Below are 21864 nucleotides of genomic sequence, written 5' to 3'. Positions count from 1 at the left end.
ACATAGTGGAGCATGTGTCCTTCTTACCAGTTGGAACATCTTCTGGATATATGCCCAGGAGAGGTATTGCGGGATCCTCTGGTAGTACTATGTCCAAATTTCTGAGGAACCATCAGACAGATTTCCAGAGTGGTTGTACAAGCTAGCAATCCCATCAACAATGGAGGAGTGTTCCTCTTTCTCCACATCCTTGCCAGCATCTGCTGTCACATGAATTTTTTATCTTAGCCATTCTGACTGGTGCGAGTTGGAATCTCAGGGTTGTTTTTATTTGCATTTCCCTGATGATTAAGGATGTTGAACATTTTTTTAAGGTGCTTCTCAGCCATTCGGTATTCCCCAGGTGAGAATTCTTTGTTTAGCTCTGTGCCCCATTTTTTAATGCAGTTATTTGATTTTCTGGAGTCCATCTTCTTGAGTTCTTTATATATATTGGATATTAGTCCCCTATCTGATTTAGGATTGGTAAAGATCCTTTCCCAATCTGTTGGTGGCCTTTTATTCTTATTGGCGGTGTCTTTTGCCTTACAGAAGCTTTGTAATTTTATGAGGTCCCATTTGTCCATTCTCGATCTTACAGCACAAGCCATTGCTGTTCTATTCAGGAATTTTTCCCCTGTGCCCATATCTTCGAGGCTTTCCCCCACTTTCTCTTCTATAAGTTTCACTGTCTCTGGTTTTATGTGGAGTTCCTTGATCCACTTAGATTTGACCTTAGTACAAGGAGATAAGAATGGATCAATTCGCATTCTTCTACATGATAACCACCAGATGTGCCAGCATCATTTGTTGAAAATGCTGTCTTTTCTCCACTGGATGGTTTTAGCTCCCTTGTCAAAGATCAAGTGACCATAGGTGTGTGGGTTCATTTCTGGATCTTCAATTCTATTCCATTGGTCTACTTGTTTGTCGCTATACCAGTACTATGCAGTTTTTATCACAGTTGCTCTGTAGTATAACTTTAGGTCAGGCATGGTGATTCCACCAGAGGTTCTTTTATCATTGAGAAGAGTTTTTGCTATCCTAGGTTTTTTTGTTATTCCAGATGAATTTGCAAGTTGCCCTTTCTAATTGTTTGAAGAATTGAGTTGGAATTTTGATGGGGATTGCATTGAATCTCTAGATTGCTTTTGGCAAGATAGCCATTTTTACTACAATGATCCTGCCAATCCATGAGCATGGGAGATCTTTCCATCTTCTGAGATCTTCTTTAATTTCTTTCTTCAGAGATTGAAGTTCTTATCATACAGATCTTTCACTTCCTTAGTTAGAGTCACGCCAAGGTATTTTATTTATTTGTGACTATTGTGAAGGGTGTTATTTCCCTAATTTCTTTCTCTGCCTGTTTATCCTTTGTGTAGAGAAAGGCCATCGACTGGATGTTCTTGTTCTTTTGTTTTGTTTTGTTTTGTTTTTGTTGTTGTTTTTCTAAGACAGGGTTTCTCTGTGTAGCCCTGGCTGTCCTGGAACTCATTCTGTAGACCAGGCCGGCCTAGAACTCAGAAAACCTGCCTTCCTCTGCCTCCCGAGTGCTGGGATTAAATGTGTGCGCCACCATGCCCGGGTTGGATATTCTTGTCCTTAATATCTGAGTAGTATTTCATTCTGTAAATGAACCATATTTTCTGTATCCTTTATTCTGTTGTGGAACATCTTGGTTGTTTTCAGCTCTTGGCTATCACAAACAAAGCCACTATGAAGAACATAGTGGAACATGTGCCCTGTGGCATGGTGGGGCATCTTTTGGGTATTTTCCTAAGAGTGGTATAGCTGGGTCTTCAGGTAGATCTATTTCCAATATTTTGAGGAACCTCCAGATTGATTTCCAGAGTGGTTGTACCAGTTTGCAATCCCATCATTAATGGAGGAGTGTTCTTCTTTCTTTACATCCTTTCCAACATGTGTTTTGTCACCGAGGTTTTGATCTTAGCCATTCTGATTGATGTAAGGTGGAATCTCAGGGTCATTTTGATTTGCATTTCTCTGATCACTAAGGACTTTGAACATTTCTTTAGGTGCTTCTCAGCTATTCAAGATTCCTCAGTTGTGAATTCTCAGTTTATTCTATACCCCATTTTTGATTGGGTTGTTTGTTTGTTTGTTTGTTTGTTTTTTGGTGATTAACTTCTTGAGTTCTTTATAAATTTTGGATATTAGCCCTCTACTGGAGGTGAGGTTAGTGACGATTTTTTTTTCCCAATCTGTAGGTTGCTGATTTGTCTTATTGACTATGTCCTTTGCCTTACCAAAGCTTTCCACTTTCATGAGGTCACATTCATCAATTCATGATCTTAGAGCATGAGCCATTAGAGTTCTGATTAGGAAATTTCCCTCTGGGCCAATGAGTTTAAGATTCTTTCCCATTTTCTCTTCTATTAGATTCAGTGCATCTGGTTTTATGTTGAGATCCTTGATCCATTTGGACTTGAGCTTTGTGCAAAATGAGAAATATGGATCTATTTTCATTTTTCTACATACAGACAGACAGTTAGTTAGACCAGCACCATTTATTGAAGATGCTTTCTTTTTTTCCATTGTATAGTTTTGGTTTCTTTGTCAAAGATCAAGTGTCTGTATGTATGTGGTTTTATTTCTGGTCTTCAATCTGTCTGTCTCTGTACCAATACCTTGCAGTTTTTTTCACTATTGCTCTGTAGTATAGATTGAGGTCAGGAATGGTGATTCCCCAAGAAGTTAAGTGGATGCTCACAGTCAGCTATTGCATGGATCACAGGGCCCCCAATGGAGGAGCTAGAGAAAGTACCCAAGGAGCTAAAGGGATCTGCAACCCTATAGGTGGAACAACAATATGAACTAACCAGTATCCCCCGGAGCTCGTGTCTCTAGCTGCATATGTATCAGAAGATGGCCTAGTTGGCCATCAGTGGAAAGAGAGGCCCATTGGTCGTACAAACTTTATATGCCTCAGTACAGGGGAATGCCAGGGCCAAGAAATGGGAGTGGGTGGTTGGGGGAGCGGGTGGGGGAGCATGTGGGGGACTCTTGGGATAGCATTGGAAATGTAAATGAAATAAATACGTAATAAAAAAATAAACCTGGGAGCTTGTGGTAATACCATTGAGTGAAACTATAAGAACATTCTCCTAAAAATGGGATTAATAAGACACTATCTTAAATAAAAAATAAGCTTGCCATAAAGTAAGCTTTAATTCAGCAAGGACCCTTGAATAAATAATTGTATTCCAAAAAAAAATTGTTTTCGTAATCCTGTTTTGTTTTGTTTTTGTTTTTTGCTTTTCCAGATGAATTTGAGAATTGCTCTTTCCATTCCATTGAAGAGTTATGTTGGGATTTTGATGGTAATTACATTGAATCGGGAGATTACCTTTGATAGGATGGGCATTTTTACTCTGTTAATTCTGCCAATCCTTGAGCATGGGAGATTTCTTCCTTGAGAGACTTGAAGTTATTTTTTTCCATATTTTTTATTGGGTATTTATTTCAATTACATTTCCAATGCTATCCCAAAAGTCCCCCACATGCTCCCCCACCCACTCCCCTACCCACCCACTCCCACTTCTTGGCCCTGGCATTCCCCTGTACTGAGGCATATAAAGTTTGCATGACCAATGGGCCTCTTTCCACTGATGGCCGACTAGGCCATCTTCTGATTCATATGCAGCTAGAGATTATACAGATCTTTCACTTGTTTGGTTAGAGTTATCCCAAGATATTTTATATTATTTGTGGCTACTGTGAAGGGAGTCATTTCCCTAATTTCTTTCTCAGCTTGTTTATCATTTGTCTAAAGGAAGGCTGCTGATTTATTTGAGCTAATTTTATATCCAGTGACTTTGCTGAATTTGTTTATCAGCTGGAGATGTTCTCTGGTAGAATTTTTGGATTTGCTTATATATATATATATATACTACCATATCATGTGCAAATAGTGATACCTTTATTTCTTTGCCATTTTTGTAGCCCCTTGATGTCTTTTTGTTGTCTTATTGTTCTAGCTAGCACTCCAAGTACTTATTGAATCGATATGGGAGAGTGGGCATCCTTGTATTGTCCCTGATTTTAGAGGGATGGCTTCAAGTATATCTCCATATAATTTGATTAATTGGCTTTTGGTTTGCAGTAAGTTGCTTTTATTACATTTAGGTATGGGCCTGAATTCCTGATCTCTCCAATAAATTTAACATGAAGGGGTGTGGTATTTTGTCAAATGCTTTTTCAACAACTAAGGAGATGATCATGCGATTTTTTTCCCTTTGAGTTTGTTTATATAGTGGATTATGTTAGTGGATTTTCATATATTGAACCAACCTTGCATCCCTGGGATGAAGCCAACTTGATTGAGGTGAATGATCATTTTGATGTGTTGTTGGCTTTGGTTTGCAAGAATTTTATTGAGTGTTTTTGCATTGATATTCATAAGTGAAAGTGGTCTAAAGTTTTCCTTTTTTTGTTGTGTCCTTGTGTGTTAGGTATCAGAGTAATTGTGGCTTCATAGAATGAATTAGGTAGTATTTATTCTGTTCCTATTTTAAGAAATAGTTTGAGCAATATTGGTATTAGGTCTTCTTTGAAAGTCTTGTAGAATTCTGCAATAAATCCATCTGGCCCTGTTCTTTTTTTGGTTGGGAGGTTTTTAGTGACTTCTTCTATTTCCTTAGGGTATATGGGCCTGTTTGTATAGTTTACTTGATCTTGATTTCACTTTGGTATGTGGTATGTGCCAAGGAAGCTATCCATTGATTTTTCCAGTTTTGTTGAGTGTAGGCTTTGTAGTAAAATCTGACCTTTTTTTTGAATTTTCTGTTTCTGTTGTTATATCTCCCTTTTTTTTTCTTATTTTGTTAATTTGGATACTGCCTCTGAGACCTTTACTTATTTTGGCTAGGGGTTTATCTCTCTTGTTGATTCTCAAAGAACCAGCTTTTGGTTTTGTTAATTCTTTGTATTGTTCTTGTGTTTCTGTTTGGTTTATTTTGGTTCTGAGTTTGACTATTTACTGCCTTCTATTCTTGGGCATGTTTGCTTCTTTTTGTTCTAGAGCTCTCAGGTGTGCTGTTAAGTTGCTAGTATAGGATCTTACAAATTTCTTTACTGGGGGTTGATGGGTCCTGAGTCCACTGGCTGCCACTGTGAGTCTTCAGGAAGGTGCTTATCAGTTGCCCTGTGTGCAATGGACCTCCTGGGGTGCGTGGTATCTTCTGGGGAGCAGACTAGCTGGCAGTCTTCCCTGGCCGAAGGCACTTGCTGGAAGGGCTATGGTTGTTTCTTTTATGGAGCATTTAGTAGCATACAGAAACATTCAACTGCAGCAATCATATTTCTATCCTTAGCGTTCATGCTTTCCAAGAGACTCACTGAAATTGATGAATAAGAACTTAAAGGCTCTGTCAACATTTCTTGAATATGTTCTCAGACCTGGAAATGTACCCAGCTCCATGCATAGCCATATCTTTGCAAATTTATGTGAATATTTTGGCACTTACAAAAGCTACAGTGAACTAACATTCACATTCTTTTTCCTTTTGATATTTTGTTTAGCTTATTGATTGCCCATTTGGTATTTATAGATCAGACATCTGTAGATAATTTAATCAGGTTCCTCTATTTGTTTTCCACAAATGTCCCAAAGAAAAGCTTTCACACTTGGTGAATGTGTTATCAAGTCAATTAAACAGGCATATGTATAAAACTTTTCAAGGAACTATCCAGTTTAGCCCAGTTAGCAGGAAGAGTATCATCAAAATAAATGGAAATCCTACAAACTATATTGTTTTCACAGAGATTCTCCATTTTTTTTTCTTGAAAACTTACCAATTTATTATGAGTTTTTGTTTCCAAATTCTGAAAGAATTTATTTCAGTAATGTTTAGGTTTTCCCATTGATTTTGTGTAGGTAAGACTTATTGTGGGCCCTTATTTACCAATTTCATGTGTACACCTATCCACATTAATAATTGCAGCATTCATAATTGTAGTTATCAACTAATGAAATTAGAAATTCAAAATGTAACCCCATCCAAAAGACATGTTCCCATTTTGTATTCCTGTCAAGCCCAGTCATTAAGAACAGAGATGTTTGTTCACTTGTGGTGTTTACTGAAATATGCTTTTGAATTATCATAATGTATGATGGTTTGTCTTTGTGATGACAATAATATTTGAGATATAATTTGGAATAAAATGTAGACTACTAGTGCTAAAAGTCTAATTAAGAATGCAAAAGAAATATCACCGTCTTACTGTTGAACAAATCCCCGATTTTTGACCTATATAGTGGATCCAGAATTGAATGGTTTCATTACTATAATTGGAGCCAAAGGCATTTGTTAATTTTTGTTTCTGCTTGTAAGTACCCTAGAGTTTTCTTCTCTGGATTCTGTATAGGATGTTTTTGTTGTATCTATTCTACACTTAATATTTGTAAATTTACAGAATGCACTTAAACAAATAACTTATTTTTATTTTTATGATCTTGAAGTCTAAGTCTTGACATGATTGAAAGTAGTACTGTTAAAAAGGACTTCAGTCATTTTGCATCTGTGTACAGTAGAGCATAATTATGCCTTGAAAGCTGACTGCTTTAACCTTATCCAGAGACTATTTTGTTTTTTAAGCAAATTAATCAAACTTCAATCTTTTCCATACCTTTTATATCTTACGTTGTTCATTCTGTTCTCTTTTACTGTTAAGATTTCTGCTTCTTCCAATAACTTACTACTGAGTAGCCATAAAAACGTAGTATCATGGCAAAGTGAGATTTATTTTGAAAAGCAAGGATGATTAGTGAGAAAGTTAACTAGTATAATATCTTTCTGTTGATTAAAAAAAGAAAAAGTATTTTTATTTTTCTTTCTATATATGTATTGATTAGAAAAGTGATCATGCTTCATTGTGTAAATGTACCACATTTTTTTGTATCCATTCCTCTGTTGAGGGGCATCTGGGTTCTTTCCAGCTTCTGGCTATTATAAATAAGGCTGCTATGAACATAGTGGAGCATGTGTCCTTCTTACCGGTTGGGACATCATCTGGATATATGCCCAGGAGAGACATTGCTGGATCCTCCAGTAGTACTATGTCCAATTTTCTAAGAAACCGCCAGACTGATGTCCAGAGTGGTTGTACAAGCTTGCAATCCCACCAACAATGGAGGAGTGTTCCTCTTTCTCCACATCCTCGCCAGCTTCTGCTGTCACCTGAAATTTTGATCTTAGCCATTCTGACTGGTGTGAGATGGAATCTCAGGGATGTTTTGATTTGCATCTGCTATTAAAAAGAATGAATTTATGAAATTCCTAGGCAAATGGTTGGACCTGGAGGGCATCATCCTGAGTGAGGTAACACAATCACAAAAGAATTCAAATGATATGTACTCACCAATAAGTGGATATCAGCCCAGAAACTTACTATACCCGAGATATAAGAGACAATTTGTAAAACACATGAAACTGAAGAAGAATGAAGACCAAAGTGTGGACACTTTGCCCCTTCTTAGAATTGGAAACAATCACCCATGGAAGGAGTTACAGAGACAAAGTTTGGAGCTGAGACAAAAGGATGGACCATCTAGAGACTGCCATATCCAGGGATCCATCCCATAATTAGCCTCCAAACAATGACACCATTGCATACACTAGTAAGTGTTTGCTGAAAGGACCCTGATATAGCTGTCTCTTGTGTGACTAGGCCGGGGCCTAGCAAACACAGAAGTGGATGCTCACAGTCAGCTATTGGATGGATCACAGGACCCCCAATGGAGGAGCTAGAGAAAGTATCCAAGGAGCTAAAGAGATCTGCAACCCTGTAGGTGCAACAACATTATGAACTAACCAGTATCCCGGAGCTCTTGACTCTAGCTGCATATGTATCAGAAGATGGCCTAGTCGGCCATCACTAGAAAGAGAGGCCCATTGGACATGCAAACTTTATATGCCCCAGTACAGGGGAATGCCAGGGCCAAAAAATGGGAATGGGTGGGTAGGAAAGTAGGGGGGAGGGTATGGGGGACTTTTGGGATAGCATTGGAAATGTAATTGAGGAAAATACGTAATAAAAAAAAAGAAAAGAAAAGTGATCATGCTTACAAGATTATTCACAAAAATAAAAAGAGGGAAATGGGGTTCAGACAGACCATGGAAAACCTCAAACCTTTCTTTTTTTGTTTTTTCCCAATTTTTAATAGGTATTTTCTTCATTTACATTTCAAATGCTATCCCAAAAGTCCCCCTTACCCCCCTGACCCCCGCTCTCCTACCCACCACTCCCATTTCTTGGCCCTGGTGCTCCCCTGTACTGGGGCATATAAAGTTTGCAAGACCAAGGGGCCTCTTTTCCCAGTGATGGCCTACTAGGCCATCTTCTGATACATATGCAGCTAGAGACATGAGCTCCTGGGGGTGTATTGGTTAGTTCATATTGTTGCTCCACCTATAGGGTTGCAGATCCCTTTAGCTCCTTGGGTACTTTCTCTAGCTCCTCCACTGGGGGCCCTGTGATCCATCCAATAGCTAACTGTGAACATCCACTTCTGTGTTTGCTAGGCCCTGGCATAGCCTCACAAGAGACAGCTATATCAGGGTCCTTTAAGCAAAATCTTGCTAGTGTATGCAATGGTGTCAGTATTTGGAGGCTGATTATGGGATGGATCCCCGGGTATGACAGTCTCTAGATGGTCCATCCTTTCGTCTCAGCTCCAAACTTTGTCTCTGTAACTCCTTCCACGGGTGTTTTGTTCCCAAACCTTTGTAATGATACTCTGAACAATAACAATAAATTACTAAAGAAAGTATTACTACAAATAAATCTCACTTTCCAAGATCTATTTAGTATCATTCAGTGTACTTTAAGTCTTAGGCTTATACTATTTTCTTCTTTAATGATATTGGTTCCTATGATGCTTACTGTGGACAACTACTCTTTTTCTCTCATTAAAATTATAATTCAAAAAGAATCTTCTTTTAAAATCTTTTGCTTTATTGTTGTTCTTGTTATTAGTACATGAGTATACATCACTTCCAATTCCCAAATCCTGTAATATTAAAAAAAGTTCTCAACTACTGGCACTGAATATGAATACTTTTGTGGATTTTTAATATTTGTTTTAAATCTTCATTTCTTTATATTATCTTACTCATTGTTAATCATAAGGCTTGCTCCTGAATACTTGAAAGCAAACATCTACTAGGTAAAATTATATACCACATCTTTTAATTTATGTTGGTCTTACCCTTATATTCCCACAGGAATAAGTCATTTGTATAGTTCCTCTTTTTAGTTTATCAAACAATGCCTGACATTTTTTTCAGAAGTATAATAATCAATACTTCGGTTTCTTGAATATCCTTTGTGTGTGAACACAAATGTTTTCTTTCTATTTCTCTATCTTATCTTTCTTTATAAAGGTAATGATTAAAGTTGTCTTCTCTTGTATCTTTCAGTTCTTAAATTTTGTTAGGATCTTATACTTCTCCTCATATTTATATGTATCAACATTTGAGAGACTCTCTCTATGCCTCACAATGTGCAGCATTGATGCCTTGTTCCAAGTTTCACTGATCTTTTAAAAAAATGTTTCTATTATCAATATACTTAGTATAGTATTCCTTAATCTTATGTTGCATTTTGTACTTCAGATCTTTATATAATCAACTTAGTTCAGCAAACGTAGGTTCCTTATTTTATACTATGAGTAAAAATCTAGAATAAATATACTGTAGCTTCTAGGTGCTAACGATCTAATTAGCTCTTGTTTTATAAAATCTTGGCTCGTATTTAGACTAAAAATGGATTCTTCTGTTAAAATGTTTTATGTATGTATTTATTTATTTATGATGAATGTCACCAAATACAAGTAAATTTTGAAAGTGTCTCTTTTAAGTTTGTTTTGGTAGCTAATTATACATGTCTGTTAAGATTGAAAAACTCCTTGTAGGAAAGTTATTAAGAAAAACAAAAACTGAATACCCTTGAATGTTTTGATGGCATAGTGTTGTTATAAGTATAATAAGCTTACAGCAAAAGAAAAACATTGAAAATGTATACATTTAAAAAGAAAAAATACATAAGCTAAGTCAAAACTATGACTGTGTTAAACAGTAGTATGGATTTTAAAATATTTGGGGAAACAAATGAAGAAAAATATGCCTATTTTGTAGTTATATGGCTATAATATGTATATATATATACACACACATATATATATATACATATGTGTATATATACATATATATATATATGTGTGTGTGTGTGTGTGGCAGCTGATTTACTACATTCCATAACCATTAGCTGCATGGTTATTTTAAAATGTAAAATATTATGCATGATATAATTTATAAAAGTATGTATTTATATATGGTACAGTAATAATGTTTAAATATTTCTAGTGTAAATCTAAATAATTTTGTTATGAAATTGAATTGACTTCAGGTTTTCAGTAGTTTTTCGCCCAAATGTATTCATTTAAACATCTTTTGTGATTTTTTTCCAAGTTATTAACAGAACTTATATTTCCAAGATATTTAGAAGCCTAATATTTAACGACAAACCTTATTATTAACTTAAATATAGGGGTAGGGTAAAATATTGAATGGATAAAGACATTTTTATTGAAAGTATGTAATATAAAAATATCTCATTCTAACATATCAATATGCATTTATAGATTAGTTTTCTAAATGCTATTTTCACAATGGAGAACTATTTTCATTGGTTTTAAACTTTCAGCTATATTATTAGTGCATGACTTCTATTTCATCAAATGTGTTTAAAATTTTAATCAGAATATAGAATTTTAGATGATTAGAGGATATATTACTTTTCAATAGTTCCTAATAAATCAATACTCAGTTTTATCTTGAGAATTCTTGTTAATTATAAATCAGCTTTGTGAAACCAGTTAGTATTATTGTTTGGGTGATTCTGGGTGTCAAACTCAGTGAATTATTCATGCTGAGTGAGCACTATACCAATGAACTTAATCTCATCCTTTCCTTGTTATTCAAAAGTACAATGGTACCATCAAATATTATGAGTCACCTAAAACTATTGGTTTAAATCTTCAAAAGCATATTTTGAATTTTTCAGAGTAACGACCCTACCAATTTTGTTTATATTGTTTGGTTTTATGTTATTTCCCAAAATAGATATCATCAAAGCATAAATTAATTAATGTGCTTTTGATATTGTGAAGAAAAAGGTTAATCATTAATTTGTGGTACCTATATGCAAAACACTGTATTTATAATGCTTTATTAAAACAACCATTTGAGGAAAATATTGATAGAATGTGTTATTAATGAAGAAACCAAGACTTAGAGTTTCACTTGTGAAAACATTCATTCCTTGTAATCATTACAACAATAAATCAAAACCATTGTCCCCGAATTCTGTATTGTCTTAAATTTAATGTATAAATGTTGCTCAGAAAAAGTTGAGTAACATCATTTACATTATGCAACTATAAATTCACTTTATTCCTAATTTAAGTAAGTTCTCCCAAGTATCTTCTCTACTATTCATGTTATAATTATTTGGATAGGAGCTCTCTATTCCTTATGCTAAATACATCTATTAAAATGTTTTATTCATCTAGTGTAGGTTTTGAAATTTTCTGAGAATCTAGATTTTCAACATTTTCATCACAAATTGTATAGTAAGCAGGAAAAAAGAACTATGTATTCACTATTGTATAATCACTATAGGTGCCCTAGTATGCTGTTGTATACCAGAACTAACTACTTATATTTAACATTAGCTTAGTACATAGTGGTCATTGTCATCCTTTCCTAAACTCTTCTCCTTTTTACTCTTATCAGTCTCTGGTGAAAAATATCTTTGTTGTTGTTGTTGTTGCTGCTTTTTTTGTTTGTTTGTTTATTTGGTTTTGTTTTGTTTTGTTTTGTTTTGTTTTTCTGAGACAGGGTTTCTCTGTGTAGCCCTGGCTGTCCTGGAACTCACTCACTCTGTAGACCAGGCTGGCCGAGAACTCAGAAATTCCCCTGCGTCTGCCTCCCAAGTGCTGGGATTAAAGGCATGTGCCACCACTGCCCGGCTGGTGAAAAATACCTTATCTCTCTATATATTATATATTTTCTTGGCTTCCACATATATGTGAAATTGAATGTCATTCTTTGGTAGATTTATCTCAGTTAACATAATTATGTTTAGTCATAACCATGTTGTTACAAAAGATAAGACCTTTTATTACTAAATAGTATTCCATTGTGTGTGTGAGTGAGAGAGAGAGAGAGAGAGAGAGAGAGAGGTATATATTACATTTACTTCATCAATTCATGGTAATTTTAGTTATTTTCATTTCTTAGCTTTTGTGAATAGTGCTACGATGAATAAGGATGAAAGTATCTCTTTGCCATATGGATTTCTACTCCTTTGGATATATAAGGAACTAATGGATACTGAAAAAGTTATATTTTTTGTTTTGTGTTGTGTATGTTTTAGGAACATCCATATGCTTTTCTATAATAGTTGTGCTAATTTACATTTTCATTACCTGTGTTTTAGGGTTTCATTTTTACATTTTCATGTGTCCTTCATCTTACTGATAGTAGTAACCTGTTTGGAGTGAATTGATTTCTCATTTTGGTTTTGACTTTCATTTCTCTGATTATTAATAATATTGAGTACTCTATATATTGAGTTCTCTATATATTGCCATGTTAATGTCTTTTAAGAAATAACTTGGGGAGCAAATACTCATTTTTAATGGGCTGTTTGTTTATATGTGATTGAGTTTTGAGGTCCTTATTTTTTCATATCACTGTTTTTTTGGATGAATAATTTCAAATATTTTTCTAGTTCTGTAAGTTATTTCTTTACTCTGGAGATTACTTTGCAGCAGCTTTTTAATTTGCTAGAATACCATTTGCCTTTTTGATATCTTTATTTACTATGCTTTTAAGGTATGCTCAAAAATGCCTTGCCCTGCCAATTGTTTGGAATATTTCTCACATTTTTCTTACCATAGTTTCATGGATTTCTGGCCTTATATTTAAGAGCAGAGTTACAATTAAGATACTGAGTTATTTTAAATTGTTTTTTGGAACTAGTAGGCAGTAAGAGTTGGGTAATATTAAACCAAATGTAGACATACAATTTTCTCACCATCAGTTACTGAAAATACTATACTTTTATAATGTTGGTTTTTAGGATTGTCAAAATGCACGGGGTTGAAAATATATAGATTCATTTCTAGGGTACTTATTTGTTCCATTTATTTATGTGGTTATTTTTATGTCAATACCATTCTGTTTTGGTTACCATAGTGGCAGATAGTAATGTCTCCTGTTTGCTATTTTTGCTCAAGATTATTTAGCTATTTAGAGTTATGGTGGTTCCAATAACATTTTAGAATTTTTTTCATCATTTTAAAAAGATCACTTGCATGTCAAAGGGGGTTGCAAGATTTTATAAATTGTTTAAATAGAAGTACCTTGGGCATTTTAATATTACTATGTCTCCCAATCTATGAATACAATAATATATCTTATCTTTTTTGCATATTGCACAGTTCCTTTCATTAACATATTTTCAGTTTGCTGATCTTTCAATTGATTGAATCTATTCACAAACACTTTAAATATTTGTAGTTATTGTAAGTGGCATATGGTGATGCTACTGATTTTTATGTATTAGTTATATAGGTTGCAACTTAATGAATTAGTTTATTAATCTTAGTGTCTGGGAATGTAGATCAATGGTAGCCCAATTTCCAAACATTATGAGGCCCTGTGCTCAGTCTCTAACACTGGGAATAAGAACACATGTATTTGTTCTAATGCATTTTCTTAGGATTGCTTAATATATAAATTCTTGTCCATTTGCAAATAGAGAGAATTTGATTTAGGAAAAGTTCCATTTTTGGGATTTTTGTTTGTTTGCTTGTTTGTTTGTTTATGTTAACTATTCAAAGTAGGACTTCCAGTAGTATATTGAAATAAATCGAGGAACTTGTAATATCTATCCTTGTCTTGTACCAGTTTTAAGACAGAAAGCTTTTAGCTTTCCTCCACTCAGTTTAATATTATGATTTTTTAAAATTTTTGAATGTTTTTATTATACTGAAATATTCTCCTCTGTACTTAATCTTTCATCATTACGTTGAATTTTATCAAATACTGATTTTGTACTTACAGAGATGATTATATGTTTTCATTATTTATTCTTTCTATGTGTTTCCTATTCTTATTGATTCATTCATGTTGCTCTCCTTTTGGAGATTAGGATCTACATTGTCACAGTAGATAACTTTTCATACATTTTTTGATTTGGTTTGGTAATGTTTTGTTGAAGATGCATACATTAAAGATGCTGTTTCATAGCTTTCTTTTATGCTGTTTTTCTGTAACTGTTTTGTTTGGTTTCAGAAAAGGGCTGGCCTTGTAGAACGAGTTTGAAAAATTTACTTTTTGGTTAGTTTCACAAAATAATTTACGTAAAATTTGTGGTATTTTTCTCCTACATGTCTCATGAAAATCATCAGTCAGACCATATGTTTTTGAGCTTTCCTTTGCTGAAATATTTTAGTTAGTCATTTACACATACTACTCATTTGTCAGTTAAGTTTCTATTTTTGCATGATTAAATCTTGATCTAAATTTTCTATTTTTCTGGATTATAAAATACTTTGATATATAGTCATTCATCTACTTCTTTAAGTTTACTCGTTAAGCAATTTTCCAGAAGTTCAAGGGAAGGCAACATAATATATTTTCTATAATATACTCATTAATATATTCAAATAAATATAACACTAAGCCATACTAAATAAGTTAATATCTCTAAAGTAGTAAAATAGAAACTGGTCATTGTAATGTTTTATAGGAAAATTCTCAGATAAATCATTTCACATGATGCTGTTAAATTTAGACTTCTAAATTTATTAAATTGGTTTATTGTTAAAAAGGCTGATTCCATTTTTTAGGCTTCTTGAGATCAAATCTCAATTCTATAACTGAATTACTGACCAGATTAAATTACTTCCCCATGTCTTGGTTTCTTCATATCTCTAATAATTGTACCTACCTCATAAGGTTGTTGAAAGGGTTTAAAGAGCTAATTATGTGCTAACCCCTCAGAATATTGCCTAACATATGAGTTCTCTTTTTTTCATGCACTATTTTTGTATACCAGTGTACATGTATTTATGATATGACATTTTAATGGAAATATTAAAAATGCTAACTGAGCTGTCTGGGCCTCTTATAAATAATATGGTTTCCTTTTTGTATCAGATTTGTGTCTGTATTTAAACTTATTTTACCTTTGCTTTTAGCCAATTACAACTGAACCTGAAAGAATGAGTTCTTCAGTGAAACGCAAAGCTGATAATACAACATCCATTCAAGATCTATCAATGGTAAGTAACTTAAATTAATTGCAGGTATTGAGAAATTGATTGCTTGTGAGGGATAAACTTTATGGCTTAAGAAGTGTTCCATATGTTAGTAGAATTTAGAGACCTAGATAAAAATCTGTCTTCTAGTATTATTTGGATATAAATGAAGCCATGCTACTACCATGGTCTATAGTAAGAAGTCAGTTTTAACAGCCCTGCTTCTGTGTATATAAGTTAATTTTAGTAGCTTAATGCCTTTATATAACATACACATCTGTGGTAAGTTTATCAATCTTTCAGCATCAACTCATATGATTCCCTGCCTGGGAATCACTAGCCATACTATAAATACTCCCATATTCGTTGACATGCATGTGTTCTAACTCTTTGGGTCTTTATATAATTCTTTGGTTTCTTCTTCTTCTTTTTCTGTTCCTGTATTCCAGCTGGATCACATAGACCTAGAAGGTCTTTGGATGTGATTCTTTGCCAGAGTACCCATGTTACTAGGCTAAAATTTCTCTATAGATGGGTACTTCACTAACTTACCAACTATTTCTTCTTTGGGACCCCAGAATAAATAGATTATCCATTAAGAAATAAAAATAATTATTTCTTCTTTAGATTAATTTGACCAAGAATGAGCCCAAACTTGAACACTCTACTTCTCTTCTCTGTATGTCCCTAACAAAGGGTTTTGATATGTATTTATTGAACAGCAATGAAAAGTTGGCATGGGAAAGGAATGAAAGATTCTTTATAGAAATTCTTAACAGTTTAACATGGGAAGAAGTCATTTTACTTATATAACTGACCCAAATTACTAAACAATACTGCAAACATATATGATCAAGTTATATCCAGGGTTTCTCTCAATATTTGTGGCAGGTACTTGTTGTATAATGTTGCTTTACAACCTGTTGGCTGCTTTTGGCAACTGATTAACAACACATGCATTTGCATACATATATACAATTCTCTAGGTCATAAAAAACTACATACAAAAATACATTAAGTACATAACAAAATATTAAAGCTATGATATATTATAGGTTACAAAAGCTTATTGCAGGAAAAATCCCAGGTAAGTGAGTTTGGCTGTTGGACTGTTGGCTGACTTCTTAAAGGCAGGTTAAACACAGTTAAAAATCCTGGTCTACAGAGTGAGTTCCAGGACAGCCAGGGCTACACAGAGAAACCCTGTCTTGAAACAAACAAACAAACAAACAAACAAACAAACAAACAAACACACAGTTGAAAATTACTTCAATATAGCTTTGGGGATCAGTATCAGGCCAGCAGGCTTGACAGTAATCACCTTTACCTGATGAACCATCTCACTGGCTCTTTTCTTTCAACATTTCCAGCATGACTCCCACAGGGAGTCATCTCAACAAGGGCACTGTAGTATGTACCAAATAAATAAATAAAACAATTAAATAAAAACAAAGTTCAAGTTATCATCTAAGTGGAAATCTTGAACTAGAAAACAGCTCCAAAGAATTCAGCAAAAGGAATATAAAACTAGACACCAGGAAACTTTGATTTACGTACATTTCTGTCTATCTGCACGTTAACTAAATATCAGTGGATATTATTGCATGAAACACAGATGTGACATGTGAAAAATAAGTACATTCTCTAATACTGAGAAACTAAAAAAAATGTTTAGTTAAGTAGAAGTATATCTGGAATACAGTTGTATTTGCTAATTAAAGGTATGGTTTTATATAAAAACTTACTTCAAGGCTTGTTATTAAATTTGCTACGAGGTCAGCCAGAAGTTCAGTTTACGGGAAAAAAAGGGATAATATTAAAAATTATCACTTCCAGTAGGTAGGACAAAAATCTAAGAACATGTATGACTAAATTAAATGTCTTAATTGGCCCACCAGATTCAGAAAATAGAAGACAAAATTTCCCTTGATAAGGATGGTGAATTATGTTTATTTTATTCAGACAACTGCATTCTTTGTACATTAGAAAAAGAAACCTCAGACTTATATTATAGAGAAAATCTGTTACTATCCCAGTGTTCAAACACACAAAGAACACATTCAAATATGAACTTCATGTAAACATGAATATTAATTACAGATATTTTGATAGTACCTATCTTATTAATAATATTATCTATTATGTTTTAAAATTCCATCTAGCTTCCAAAGTTTTTTTTCTCATTATAAAACACAGTTTCATATAGATCTCACATTTCATAGGCTTATTTTAAGTTATTGGCTTAAAATTTTATTCATACAATCTATTTTGATCCTATTCTCCTACCTCCAAGTTTCCCTAGGATTTCTATACCTCCTTATCCATCAAACTACATTTTCTTTGTCTTTTTTGAAAGAAAAAATATCAAAACAAACTATCAAAAAGGCAAAAAATACCAAACAAAAAAATGTACACAAAAACACACAAGCAAAATATGGAATCCATTTTGTGTTTTCCTACTACTCCTGGTCATAGGGCTGCCATACCTGGTATCACTTGGGAAAAAAAAAAACTAATTTTCTTGTATAACTCAGTCTCTGAGTTTATGTGTGTGTTGGCCCTGTTTTACTGTTTGCCTAGAGTCACCCACCACCTCTGCTTCTTAAAATATTTCTACTTCCTCTTATGCATATATGTCTAGTCCTTAAGTAGAGGAGGTTGATAAAGACATCCAATTTAGGCTTGACTGCTTCGAAGTCTCTCACTGCCTGCACATTGTCCAGTTGCAAGTCTCTTTGTTAATTCCAAACTACTATAAGAAACAGCTTCCCAGGGTCCCCATTGAAGGAACTAGAGAAAGTACCCAAGGAGCTGAAGGGGTTTGCAGCCCCATAGGAGGAACATCAGTATGAACTAACCAGTACCCCTAGAGCTCCCTGGGACTAAATAAACTACCAATCAAAGAAAAAACACGGAGGGACTTGTGGCTCTAGCTGCATCTGTAGCAGAGGATGGCCCAGTAGGTCATCAATGGGAGGAGAGGTCCTTGGTCTTGTGAAGGTTCTTTGTCCCCCCCCCCCCCCGTATAGGGGAATGCCAGAGCCAGGAAGCAGGAGTGGGTGGGTTCGGGAGCAGGGGAAAGGGGGAGGGGATAGGGAATTTTTGGAGAGGAAACTAGGAAACTAGGAAAGGGATAACATTTGAAATGTCAATAAAGAAAAAAAAAAGATACCTCTTCTCAGATGATGGCTGAGCAGCAATTTACTGATGTGTGGATATAACAATATATCATTAGCTATAGCTTAATATCTATGTTCATTTAGCAGAATAATAGTAGTAGAGTTTTCCATAGGGCCCTTGACCTATCTACTCTCATGTTCTTGGCCTCATTAATAGTGTTAGATATGGGTTCCATCTCACAACTTAAATTCATTCAAAAAATGGTTGGTTATTCCTAAAACATTTGTGCTTCTATGTCTTGTACACACTGTGCTTTTGTAGGTTCTTACAGTTTGTAAATAGATGATATTAGTGATTACTTTCTCCTCCAGTAGAGTAGTTTATATAGTACCTTTCAGCACCTTGAATGCTAAACAGTAGGGATGAAGCTTCTAATTGGGCAGCAATTTGATTCTCCCATGCTTGGTGTCATATATAAGTAGTGTCTTTAGCAACAGGGTCCTGCAGTTAGGTTGGAGAGGCAATAACCTGTGATGTTTGAGGGATCACTGCAGCCTCTTTTTTTCCAGTATCTAATACTTGAGTACTGGGAATTTTACTTAGTAGAATAAGCTAGGGCATCGTGGCCCCCCATTATATGATGACTCTACCTAAATTTCTCTCTCTCTCTCTCCCTCCTCTAATAGGTTTCCATGCTGCTTTTCAACTGGACTTTGTTGTTAGTTATTCCTGCCCAAATTCCCTCTGTTACCCTACCTTCCCATCTCCTTCCTCATTTACCTCTCCTATTCTTGTCTCTTTTTTATCCTTTTATAACATTATATTCTATTTCTCCTTCTTTGTAAGACCTACTTTTCTCCAGTGATCTCTTACTAACTACCTAACTTCTGTTGTTATTATAAATGAAGCACAAACTTAAAAGCTAATAACTCCCAAACTAATCTCTTATTCTATGTATTGCAAAAAAAGCCCATTTGCTGCGTAAATATTTCTTTGTTAGTATCATTCCCTTTAGTGCTACTGTCCAAATGCATATATTCATAAGTGAACATACCCATTAAAATTGCTACAGTTATAGCCCTTGTTTTCCTATAATCTGAAATTCCTTTTTTGTTTTTTCTAACGATCTATTTCTTGCCCTTCTTATAATGTGATATTTTCTTTAAAATCCCCTTTATTACTATTTTTCTTTGACACTGAAAATGTCAAATTACTTTTGTGTTATACTTTAAATTCTGTTGTCTTTTCAATATTGAGTTCTATCTTTATCATGATGTTTCTTTAATTGATGACCACTTGCTATATTTATAATGTCATAAAATTCTGTCTTCATATATTGCACTGTACTGTTTTTCTTTTACTTAAGAGATAACCTTGCTATTAGGATATAACTTCCTTCAAAGAAGAAGCTTTGTTTTTATCAACCCAAGGGAGTTCCTTGACCATGCTAAGCACAATTTTTTTCCAGTCCTTTCACTAGCCATATAATTTTCTATGAATAATTTCATGTGTTGCAGTGTAAAAAGCATTGAAATATCCAAATTACACTTTAGAAATGTACATTTCGGTTGTGTTTGCAGAGTTCCGATAAAAGATAAAACAAGAGTTGGGTCAGAGAAAGCAGATGTGACATGTAGGCTCTTAATCCTTTTGAGATATAGGCTCTCTTGTGGCAAATTACTAGCTGTCTAGATTCAATTGAGATTTTCTACAGCTGATTTTCAGTCATTCAGTTTTAAAAAATAAGGTTGAATGCACTGAAGCATATTTCCCCATTGAGAAATTTTAAATTATTTATAGAGGTTTCCTGTGAAAATTTATGAATCTTTAAAGATTGGCTGACAATATTTCAGTTTGCTACCTTGACTCAGACATTGGACACCTTTAGTAACATATGTGTATATTACAATATTGCTTGCTGTATTGATCAGGTACATATATGCAAAATGGTACATAAATGTACATTTAGCATTAAAGTTGAAGTCTGAAATCATAAGAAACATATCACAAGCTTAGGATCTGAATATTTAGAGTGACTTAGGTCCAAATGACAGTCTCTTACATTCTTTTTTTATATATATTTTTGTTTTTTTTTAAAGATTTATTTATTTATTATATGTAAGTACACTGTAGCTGTCTTCAGACACTCCAGAAGAGGGCGCCAGATCTCGTTACAGATGGTTGTGAGCCACCATGTGGTTGCTGGGAATTGAACTCTGGACCTTCGGAAGAGCAGTCGGGTGCTCTTACCCATTGAGCCATCTCACCAGCCCAGTCTCTTACATTCTATCTGTCTCTTTTTCTCTTTTCTCCTTTGCTCCCATCTACTTTCCCTCTTCTCTTTTTCTATTGTCCCCAACTCTAGGTTAATAAATTACATGTTTTAAAACTTCATTCCTCCTTAGAATAGGGAACAAAATACCCATGGAAGGAGTTACAGAGACAAAGTTTGGAGCTAAGATGAAAGGGTGGACCATCCAGAGATTGCCCCACCGGGGGATCCATCCTATAATCAGCCACCAAACATAGACACTATTGCATACGCCAGCAAAATTTTGCCGAAAGGACCCTGATATAGCTGTCTCTTGTGAGACTGTGTCAGCGCCTGGCAAATACAGAAGTGGATGCTCACAGTCATCTATTGGATGGAACACAGGGCCCCCAATGGAGGAGCTAGAGAAAGTGCCCAAGGAGCTGAAGGGGTCTGCAACCCTATAGGTGGAACAACAATATGAACTAACCAGTACCCCCAGAGCTCGTGTCTCTAGCTGCATATGTAGCAGAAGATGGTCTAGTCGACCATCATTGGGAAGAGAGGCCCCTTGGTCTTGCAAACTTTGTATGTCCCAGTACAGGGTAATGCCAGGGCCAAGAAGTGGGAGTGGGTGGGTAGGGGAGCAGGGCAGGGGAGGGTTTGGGGGACTTTTGGGATAGCATTTGAAATGTAAATGAAGAAAATATCTAATAAAACTTTTAAAACTTCAAAAATAGTTATACATTTAGAAAAGGTGGTAGAGAAAAGAATTTCTACTGGCAAAATGGTAAACTATACATGTGTAAATGTTATGATAGTGTTTAATTCTTTTTTAACATTACTTTTAATTTTCTATAGTCCAGTTGTTGTTACCCCCTCCTGTTCTTTCTTTAAAATTCATTACATCTGTTTATTTATTTGCTAATTTATTAGTTCATGTGTATGTGTTCATACATAAATGCCACTGTATACACATGGAATTAAATGACAACTGGCAGATATTTGGGTCTGTCTATACACCTTGTCCTGATGATCAAACTGAAGTGGTCAAAATTGAAGCCAAGTGTTTTATTCACTAACCCATCTCCCCAGATGTGTTTTTGATCACTTTAAAACTGTACTGTGAAGTATGTGGAGTTATAAAACTCATAATAGATCA

At 34.6% G+C, this 21864-nt stretch overlaps 1 protein-coding gene across 4 annotated transcripts in view; it reads left to right on the top strand.

Moving 5' to 3' along the window:
* LOC110286342 (uncharacterized) overlaps positions 1-21864 on the top strand; it is a 343296-nt gene that overhangs the window by 150889 nt on the left and 170543 nt on the right. For 3 of the 4 annotated variants that reach the window (XM_085837619.1, XM_085837618.1, XM_085837620.1), the window contains exon 8: positions 15272-15355. The exons of the other annotated variant lie outside the window; for it this stretch is intronic. In XM_085837619.1, coding sequence (XP_085693745.1) covers positions 15272-15355 — 84 coding nt within the window. The remainder of the gene's footprint in view (positions 1-15271; positions 15356-21864) is intronic. 4 annotated transcript variants of the gene reach the window in all.

Source organism: Mus caroli, unplaced genomic scaffold, assembly GCF_978045245.1.
Source record: "Mus caroli unplaced genomic scaffold, Mus_caroli_1 scaffold_5, whole genome shotgun sequence".
Lineage (NCBI taxonomy): Eukaryota > Metazoa > Chordata > Mammalia > Rodentia > Muridae > Mus > Mus caroli.
The sequence above is the reverse complement of the archived record's forward strand: the minus strand, read 5'-3'. Positions and strand labels throughout refer to the sequence as shown.